This window comes from Phaethon aethereus (assembly GCF_964289735.1).
Source record: "Phaethon aethereus genome assembly, chromosome: 3".
In the NCBI taxonomy this organism is placed as follows: domain Eukaryota; kingdom Metazoa; phylum Chordata; class Aves; order Phaethontiformes; family Phaethontidae; genus Phaethon; species Phaethon aethereus.
In genome coordinates, this window is record NC_138576.1 from 1,598,170 (window position 1) to 1,608,420 (window position 10,251).

A 10,251-nucleotide genomic window follows, 5' to 3' on the forward strand; every position below is an offset into this window, starting at 1 on the left:
ACTTGGTTGTCCTGTACATGCCGCGTGATGGCACTCAAGATGATTTGCTCCATAACCTTCCCCGGCACCGAGGTCAGACTGACAGGCCTATAGTTCCCTGAATCCTCCGTCCAGCCCTTCTTGTAGATGGACATCACATTTGCTAACCTCCGCTCAACTGGGACCTCTCCAGTTAGGCAGAACTGCTGAGAAATGGTTGAAAGTGGCTTGGTGAGCACTTCCACCAGCTTTTTCAGAACCCTTGTGTGGATCCCATCCAGCCCCATAGACCTGTGTGTGTCTAAGTGGTGTGGCAGGTCACTATCCATTTCCCTTGGGGTTACGTGGCTTCATTCTGCTCCTCGTCCCCATCTTCCAGCTCAGGGGGCTGGGTACCCAGGGCACAACTGGTCTTACTGTTGAAGACTGAGGCGAAGGTGGCATTAAGTACCTCAGCCTTTTCCTCATCCTTTGCCACTGTTTCCCCCTGCATCCTGTAAAGGATGGAGATTCTCCTTAGCCCTCCTTTTGTTATTAATGTATTTATTACATTATAATTTATTTATTATTATTAAAATTATTTATTTATTTATAAAACCTTTTTTCTTGCCTTTTACGCCAGCAGCCAGGTTAAGTTCTAGCTGGGCTTTGGCCCTTCTGATTTTCTCCCTATAACATTTTCTCTCTAGACAATCAAAACACTCCTTAATGTACAAGGCTACCCCACCACCTCTCCTTCCTTGCCTATCCCTTCTGAAGAGTTTGTGGCCATCCATTGCAGCCCTCCAGTTGTGCAAGTCATCCCACCATGTTTCCATGACGGCAACTATATCATGGCTTTCCTGCCGCACGATGGCTTCCAGCTCCTCCTGTTTGTTGCCTGTGCTGCGCGCATTGGTGTAGATGCACTTCAGCTGGGCTACTGATCCTGCCACCTTTTTGGGGGGGAGAAGCCCTAATTCTTATGTGATCATTCTCAGGTGCTTCCGTGGTTTCTAACACATCAATAACCCTCGCGCCTTCGCTGCATGGATCTCCATCCCCTGCCTCCACTGAGATGGCAGACCGAAGGACCTCGCTAGCACGTCGTCCTCCCAACACTGGCGTGCCTCTCCCAGGCTTATCTCTAGCGAGCCTGGTTTTACCCCCTTCCCCCTTCAGATCTAGTGTGCCAGCTCCTGGGCAGAGACCCTGTCCTCCCTCTGAGACGGCTGTACCCGTCTGTCGCCAGCAGACCTGCTGTCGTGTAGACGGACCCGTGATCAAAACCCCCAAAATTCCGCCGGTGACACCAGGATCGGAGCCAAGTATTGATCTCCCCCTCCCTGCCCAAAGTAACTCAAATTTAAAACTGAGGGTCGTCTTTGCAGGTTAACGCAGTAACGTTCAGGAAAGAAAGCTAATTCTTTGCCTACCGCCCTTTTAAAACATCCTGAAATCAGGTCACTATTCTGTAGCGTTACTACAGAATAAAACTGCATTAATAAATATCTGCATTTTTTTTTCTTATACATCTATAAGAATAAATTCAGCAGCTCCACCACCGACAAGTCAGGCTTCACTGGGGTGGAAGGTGTCACACGAGCCTCCATTGCCCTAAGAAGCCTTGCACTGCAAAGGCAAGCAGTGACTCAGGGTCCTTTACGAGACAAGCCGAGTTGTACAAATCCAAGCAAACACAGAATAAATCCTTTATTTTGGCAACTATAGCGTAAATCTGCTGGGGCTGTTGGACCTCACAGGACCAGAAACTCATGAGCATCCCCCCACGTGTCCTGGCGGGGCCAGGAGCCGTGCTGAGGCTGCTCCTGGACCAGGTAACTGCGCACCGATTCCCGCAGAAGCTGAACATACGGCGGCACAGCGGGAGAGACCGGCAGCGAGCGGTGATGAGCAAACGCAGGAAGGACGGGGGAAGGAGGTCTCTTGGACGCCAGCAGCAGTAGAGTCACTTGCGATGCCTTAGAAGGTGTTTCAAGGGCAACCCTCGGTGGCTGCTTGAGTTTGTAGGCAGCATAATGAAAAGCTCAATACTATTTGATTTATTCTATTAAGGTGCTGCATTTATACTCCTGCTCTGGAAGGAAATTAAGCAGCCTATCAATGGAGAGGGCTTTTGGGAAAAGACTTGGTGGCTTCGTCTTAAAAAGGACACTGCCAAGGTTGGGCGCTCTACAAGGAAGATGACATGAACCCCTCTGCCAGCCCCCATCTCCGTCAGATCTCTGCACGCTGCTCATCACCCCTTCCTGCTCATTACCATCCTTCCAAAACTGGGGCCTTTAATTAAAAAAATAATCCCAGGGAAAAAAGGAAATACCCTTCTGGAGCCTGCCTGCCACCACAGAGCCTGGTGTCACCGGGGTGTTGCCTCTCCTCGGGGCCGGGGTTACCCCAACCTGCACAGCACTTGTAGGGTAGGCATCAAGTATTACATCATTTTACAGAAAAGGACCAAAACAAGTGGTGGTCTGTGCATCAGCGCAGCTTTTCCAACATCTCTGCTCATTTTTGTACGCTCCTGTATGACCAAGATGCCTCATTTTTGCATTTGCAACCACACACCAGCCGCCTTCCCAGCGGCAACCGAGCCTCCTCCCCGCCCTGCAGCCTCCTGACTCCACCGCGCTGCCCTGATGGCTTCTTCTAGCGGCCTTTACACCACCTCTGCTGACCCTACACGCCAAAGAGCAACACCGAGCGAGCAGCAAAGCTGCCCACCTTGCCTCCATCCATCAGGTCTTGACCGCAGCAGGCACTGCTCCGAATTAAAACAACCCTGGGCAAGCTCACCCCAAGGTCTGCAACAGAGGACCCACCCCAGGAGAGGACCTCCAGTGTCCATGTGCTGGGCATGACACCAATGCGAAGGCAAAGGGAAGGGAGGTCCGCACGGATGGACCGCTGCCCCGTGGAACCCAGGCAGGATGCTCAGAAGGGTCTTCTCCTTGCTGACTTCCACACCGCCCAGGAGACGTCGGTGGCCTCTTCTCCCTCCCTGGCGAGCGACTGCGCGCAGGCATGCTTCAGGGCTCCAACACGCAAATCACCCGACTCAAAAAAAATCAAAAAAAGTTTTGCGGGACGGATAAAGGCTGAAAAATTAACTGTCTGGCCTCTTCCTCCGCTGCGTTTATTGCTGTCTTGGCAGATGAATTTCAGGTTGCTGCCACAGCCGCAAACCGCTTGTTCTGCCAACTGTACATTACTAACGTTGGAAGGTGTCCAGACCTAGGAATCTTTTCTAAAAGCATTTGCTTCATACTTTAAATAGCAGCCCAGCAGGCAGGGGGATGGGAGGGAGGGCTCAGCCCCTGCGTGCGATCCATCTGCAAGCTTCTGCCGGCTCCTCCACCCCTTCGCCGGTCGAAACCGAGGATGACCCGCGGCGGAGGCGCAGGGGTGGGCAGAGCTGGTGGGACGTGACCTCCAAACCTTCCAGGGCTGGCAGCAAGGAGGGTGCCCCCGGGACGTCCCCGCTCCCCCAGCGCTGCCACCTGCCCCTTCCCAAGCTCCCAGCTCTGCGCCTGGCATCTTTTCCAAATTAAATTAATAACAGGACGTTGGCTGTTTTTTCATTGAAATCGGCTCTGCTACGAGGTTTAGCATCATTTTTCCCGGCGCTTATGGGTTCTGCTCATTATTGGATTGAACAGCATCATTTGCTGGGATTTCGATGTTTCCGTGGTTTGCTGGGACATCCTGAGCCCACTGTAAGACATCACTGCAAAGTCCAAATTCCCCGGCTCTTCTCCGTTATCTGAAATCACGTCTCCGGGTGCGTTTCCTAACAGAGCATTAGAAGGAGCACGGCCACGCGCTGCGGGATATGTCGCCATTCACAATACTTTAGCAAAAAACCCACATCCTCAGCAGTTAGCAAATATTAATCAGCTTTATGGCTGAGAAACAGAGAGGAGGAAGGACACAGGCAGGGAAACACTTGATATAACTACAAGGACAGAAAATTGTTTCTGCCCACAAATATTCTGACTTTTTGCCATATTCCTCCTACCTCCTCATGTAAAACGATCTCGCAGTAAACTGCTAAGAACAAATACAGGTGAAGTTTCTTTTCTTTGGTAATTTGGCGCTGCACTAGATAAGGTGGCAATACAGAGCAAAGCTCAAGGCATAATATTTTTAGGTGGTGGTTGTCCTAGTTAATGTTCAGCCCTGCTATGCAATGTCATGAAGACTAATGAACAGTGAAGTGGCAGCGAGCAGGAACCTGGGCGTACTCACCCGCTTCCAAACTCCTTTCAGAGCCTGGGCACAACATGAATGAAATCTAAAAGCAGTCGTCCTGGTTCACCGGGAAGCCCAGGCAACCCGTGCAACGTGAGCCAAATGCTTTGCCACCGTGCTTGCCCCCAAATGTGGTGCCTAAAGTAACAGCAAGCTGGGAGGACTGGCTTGTGATAGGACAAGGGGTGACAGTTTTAAACTAAAAGAGGGGAGATTCAGACTGGATACAAGAAAGACATTTTTCCCAAGGAGGGCGGGGAACCCCTGGCCCAGGTTGCCCAGAGAGGTGGTGGATGCCCCATCCCTGGAAACAGCCCAGGTCAGGCTGGACGGGGCTCTGAGCAACCTGCTCTGGGTGAAGATGTCCCTGCTCGCTGCAGGGGTGGGACTAGATGGCCTCTGACGGCCCCTTCCCACCCAAACTCTTCTGTGAGTCTATGGAGCGCCTGTATGTGCGTACCCACACCCCAGCCATGGGGTTTGGGAAAAATTTAATCTGTTATCAGGCAACACGGCTCCGCTCAGCGCGTGCGGCGGGAGCTTTGGCAAAGGCAACGCTTGACGGATGACGCTCTCTCAGCGCTAATACTGAGCAGGATTCACCTTGTGCACGAAGGACAAAGTCTTTGCACGAAGGACAAAGTCTTTGCACAAAAGAAAAAGTATTTGAGCACACGAGACGGGCAGCCCGTAGCGGGCACGATGTGGAGCAAGCTGGAGCCCACCTGCAGCAGCTCCAGGAGGGATGCTGGGGTTGCAAGGACCCGAACAAGTCCCACTCCCTCCTTAATACACCTCACCCCTTTCTCCTGTCCATCCCTTGAGCCCTTTGGACTTCTACATTTCAGTCTATGACACTTGGGGTGAATTTTAACCTTTATGCGGCTTCTGAAGCATCCCTTCTCTGGTTACAGGTTACAGCGCCATATTCACCGGCCGGAGGTGGATTAATGCCCCCTCTGATCTGCTTGGGTGGCAGGAGAACAGATCTGACAAGGGTACATGGTTCTTCACCGAGTCTTGCGCAGCATGTGGCAGAGCTTTCTGTCCTTCACCTTACCCAGCTATAAAATGGGTTTCTGCACGCAGTTAACAGCAGTATTGCTGATAAGCACTTAATGGGCCTGATCCTTAAAGCTTAACAAGCACTTCTGATCATTTTAATCTAAGGAATAACTTCAGGATGAGTCACAAACACGGAGTAAAACGACAGCTTGCACCAGAAGCAAAGGTGGCATCTTAAACAAGCCAAGCAATGAGGGCAAAGCGTCCCCTTTTGTATCAGTGCTTTCATAAAAGCGGAAGAAAGTAAACTAGTGCAAACGGAACAATTACGTCATGATTCTTCATTAATTAAGTCATGATTATCTGCTGCAATTTAGTGTCTGAAGGGTACCAGGAGAACGCTCTTACGCTGAAGCTTCCCGACAAGCCAAGGCAGGAGGCTGCTGCCTTACCTTGCTCCAACCTCTTCATCTGCTGGATCTGATCAACCGTCTTCTTTAGGATCTTGCATTTGTCGGGTTTGACACTCAGAGTGTCGATGTCCCCGATGTTTGCAGACAGCAGCTCCGCCAGCTCTTCTAAATATTTGTTCTCCTGTTCCCGTCGCCGCTTTTCATTGCTGTTAGAGAAAGAAAAAAATAAAATAAAAAGTTACATTAATGATTTTCCCCTACTGCTCAGTCTAGTCACACCTGGGCACTGGACAAGAACCCAAAAACACAACTACTGGCTGGAGTGATGACCGTGCTATAATCTGAGTATCTCCAAAATACTGGGGCGTTTGTTCAGGCTTTTGTATATTTAACATATAAAAATAATCAAAATTAATGAGAAGGGAGATACATAGGGCTAGCCAGAAACCCCCACTGAAAACAGACCTCTAACATTCAGGACTCCGCCTTCCTCTCAAAAGCAGTTTTAAATGAGCTATAACAAAACTAATAAAAAACAGTTATATACAGCCTCTTAGTTTTCCACAGCCACTATTCCAGCTGTCGCCAAGTTTAATCGTAAATTCACACATAAAGGTTAACAACATCCACCGGAGTTCACCAAAGTGAAAATCTGAATCAACAGTGACACGAGGAAGATGAAAAATATTCATGAGATCAACCTTCTCGTCCCAGCGAAAGCAGATTTTCTTTTAGTTCCTGGCAGCTGCAGAAGCCAAATGCTCTCCCATTAACTAAATTCTGGGAATTGAGAATATATTATTTACATGCTATGACATGGCCATCATTGAAGCCACCCTGAACGCTGTAACATATTCCTTTACCAAAGACTTTATAAGCATCAAAGCCACCAAAACGAGCTGTGCATATGGGACAGACACACAGAGACGTATTTTCCCTAAACACCTTCCTCCACATCAACCACAGGATGAAATGAGGACAGCTCAAAACGCCCAACAGGGCTCTCCACCGCTTGCGATGCCTTTTATCGGGTTGCTTCTCAATAAGCCACCTAATTTTTTGTCACAACCTCCACAGGACGCCCAGCGCTCCACGGAAGAAGTATTGCCTGAAATTCCCTACTATTTACTGGACACCAAGGAGCTGCTGAGGTGCCTGCGGGTATGGTGAGATGTTTCTGGCCTCGAAGAGGCGTCGCCACTCATGGAGGGGCTGAAGAAACACTGGTTACAAAAGCTGATTCCGAAAGTCCAGCTCGGTAGGAGATTTGTGACCCGCTGCAGACGTGCTGTGCCTTGTGCTACGTGGCCAAACAAGCTCCTCTAACAGCTAAAGGCTTCAGGAAGAGGTTTGGTTTACTTTATCTGCTGAGAGTGCAAGCCAACCGGAGCATGAATATACCCTGATAACCTTGCAGAGACCCTTTAGAAACCGTAAGGGGAGGAGATAACACCAGCCCTCCCCTCTAAGGAGCTCCTCAGTAGGCTGCACGGAATTTTCTTTATTTTTTCTTAATTCCAGCCACTTTATTAGCTCAATATCCAGGTCTGACAGGCAGGTTTTGTGTCTTGGGCATTTTACTGCTGCTTCAACTTGCTCTCACATGAAAATACCTGACGACGCAGGGGTGAGCCTCCGTGATGAACGCCCCCCGCCTCCCAAGTTCACTCTCCATCACCTCGCTTCTCCTCCTACCCATGTCTCTCCAGGTGGTGTGACTGCTCGGAGGAGCGACAGGAATGACTCGCCCTCCTTTAACTCGGTGGAGCAGCAGAATCAAAAAAATAAAGGAAAAAGAAAAGGCAAAGCCAGCTGCGGGCGTGGAGGACACAAGCCGTGTTTCTGCTCGGGCCGCCAGACTCATGAAGTCCACAAGTGAGACCTTCCACAGAAGACACGTGGTGCAACCTGGAAACTCCTCTGCAATGGGCTCGGGTGGGCGCGGGAGCCCTCACTTGCCCAGCAGGCAGCTGCCAACGGGTGCTAAGGGGTCGCGGGCAGCAAAAAGAGCTTCGTGGAGGTAGGTTGGATGTCCATCTGCTGCAGAAGTGCTGGGTCCAGCCATGGACCTCAGCCTCCTGTAGCACAGGTATCGGTGACGCCAGCACTGGTGCACCTCCAGGCAATGGGCAGCCAAATGCTTCTTGAAGGAGCTGAGCGAGTATTTTAGTTAAAGTCAAATTAATTCCTAGCTCTCCCTGCGAACCAAAAAGCAATAGCAGAGGGGAGAAAAAAAAAAATCCCTCTGTTGTGGGTGAGCTCATTTCATAAAACCCCTTAATGTCGCTGTTGCTGTGGCAACTTTCAAATTGTAGGAGGGAGAATTGGCCAATTTTCCTTACATAAAAGCATCATGAGAATCTTACAGCAGTGGGCTGTTCTTTATGACTCCCAACTATCATCAAAAGCAATAGTTAAACCTTCCAGGTTTTAACAAAGGAGTTTTGAAGTTCACTTTACTCTGGAGTACGTTACAGAGGACTCTGGCCAGCCCAGGGAGGAGGACGAGGTCCCTCCCTGCTGCAGCTGTGCGTTGGGAGATGGTTGGAAGGAAGGAAGATGCAGCACTGGTGAGGACTTCTCTTCTGGATTTTGGTAATAGGCTTCAGCTCCAGTGCTCGGGGTTGGCCAACCTAACGACAAGTATTTGAGTCAACACTTCTAAAAACGCTTGTAGGTGCTTTGTGGATGTAAAAACCTGTTGTTCTTGGACAAGGAAGGAGAATACTTCGTCCACAAGTTTCTGCTTCTCTACGATCTCACCCTATATACTTTGAAAAACCCCTGGTGTCGGCAGCAGAAGGCTTTCTTGGAGTGCTTAGGGCTTAGGAAAGAATCCACAAGAGATCTGCTTTCCAAAGGCAGACCAGATGAAGCAAAGCCAGGTGTGTGCTCATCCATCTGGAGAGCAGTTCTTTCAAGAAGGTGACCAAGCCCACCTCGCTCCCCACAGCTCTGCCATGGGGACCCAAGGACCCCACACTCAGCTCCGGGACGAGGTCCAGCTCCGAGACCAGCCTTGAGACAGCAGCCAGGGCTGCAGAGCTCTGACTCAGATGACTCAGACAGAAAGGGGAAATATTTCACATGATTACAGAAGTATTTGGTAGTAATAAGACAGCTACAAGTGCTATCAAAAAGTCTTCTGCAATTTCATGGCACAGCTAAGCCATGAACCATAGAGCCTTTGTGTGAACTCTAACAGAAGGGAGGTGTTGCAACTAAAAACTGCAATAAGCAGAAATCCTCAACTAACCACTTAATGTCTCTCTACTGGAACACCGTAGCCTTTACATTTATTGCCTAGAATATCATGTAAGAGCTGTAAGCGATAGAAAATACACCTGGGGTTTGCTCAGTGCATCCATATTCTGTGACGATGAGCAAAACAGCATCCCAGGCATGGAGTCAGCAGCAGCACCGTACGTTTATCCTTACTAACAGACTATATCATCATGGAAAAAGATGCACAGGGTTTATAGGGAGCCTGGAAAAGCCTGTGGAAGGAGATCGCAACTGCCCCTATCCGGGAGTTTGTAGTCTTAAATCAGATGGCAAGGTAGCTGGGATGGGAAGGCTCTGTCGTAAGCAAAAGGAGTCTTTCTGCAGGGAGCTGAGCTTTGAAGCGGTCCGTGTCCGCACACAGAAATGAAGATGCTTCAGACAGAAATATTTTCTGTTTCGTAATTTGCACCATGGAGCAAGAGGGTCTCCACTGGAGTTTCTGAATATTACAAAAACACGGAAATCTTGGGAATCTGGCGTGAAGAGGCAGAAGGCTTGGGATGATCTGCAGACCTTGCAGAAGTATCTGCCCCGAATTTACCCCGAGAAAGCTTTCCTGATGCTCTCAGCACTTTCAATCTATAAAATCAATGCATTAACTTTGATAACGAGCCCCTAATCATCATTTGCCACTTAAAACAAGCAGAGCAGATGGGGAGCCGTGTTTCCATCATGCTCCATCTTCCACCGCAGCCACCGCTAAAAGCAAAGCGAAGTTCTGGTGGGAAGTGTGAACATTTCCGAGTGGCTGAAACCCGGCTCCATCTGCTCGAGCAGACAGGACGGAGCAACGCAGTGGGAATGACAAAGTAGCCGCAGCAGGGGACGGATTGGGAGCAGCACACGTACCTCTGGGCTGTATCGCAGGGCGAGCCTTTCCTCTTCCGAGAGTCAGGGTTGGCCGGGTCCGTTGAGCTGTCCCCAAGGCCACTCATGTTGGTTGACCTACTTTGCACCTGGAACCAAAGAGAGACAGGGTAAGGACAAGCTTTTTGCAGCTGCAGCAGGAGCGGTTCCTCCACGGCACAGCCAGAAAACATGGACCAAGTGACCTCTGAAGAGGTAACCAACCCAACGCAAGTCTGTCTTATCAAATTGATGCCTCGTTTATGAAGGAAACAGTGCGAAGGGAAGACAATGCACAATCACGTTACCTTCCTTTTGGTGTCCCCCGGTCACCACTTGCCCAAGCAAGCCCTCACCACCAGCACCACCATCCTTACATCACAGGCCGAGCTCTTCCCTGTATCCACGCAAATTTTAGCTTCTTGGCCTTACAGCATTTTAACAACTAACTAAACACAGCTCGTTTCGACGCTTT

The 10,251-nt window shown here is 49.8% G+C and overlaps 1 protein-coding gene across 3 annotated transcripts in view; it reads right to left on the reverse strand.

Moving 5' to 3' along the window:
• The window catches only part of NCOA1 (nuclear receptor coactivator 1), a gene marked incomplete at its 5' end in the record, with an annotated part of 69,183 nt that extends 59,318 nt beyond the window's left edge, over nucleotides 1–9,865 (reverse strand). For all 3 annotated transcript variants that reach the window (XM_081998114.1, XM_081998113.1, XM_081998115.1), the window contains 2 exons: nucleotides 5,685–5,851; nucleotides 9,780–9,865. In XM_081998114.1, the coding sequence (XP_081854240.1) occupies nucleotides 5,685–5,851; nucleotides 9,780–9,865 (253 nt within the window). The remainder of the gene's footprint in view (nucleotides 1–5,684; nucleotides 5,852–9,779) is intronic.
• Nucleotides 9,866–10,251: the final 386 nt, after the last annotated feature.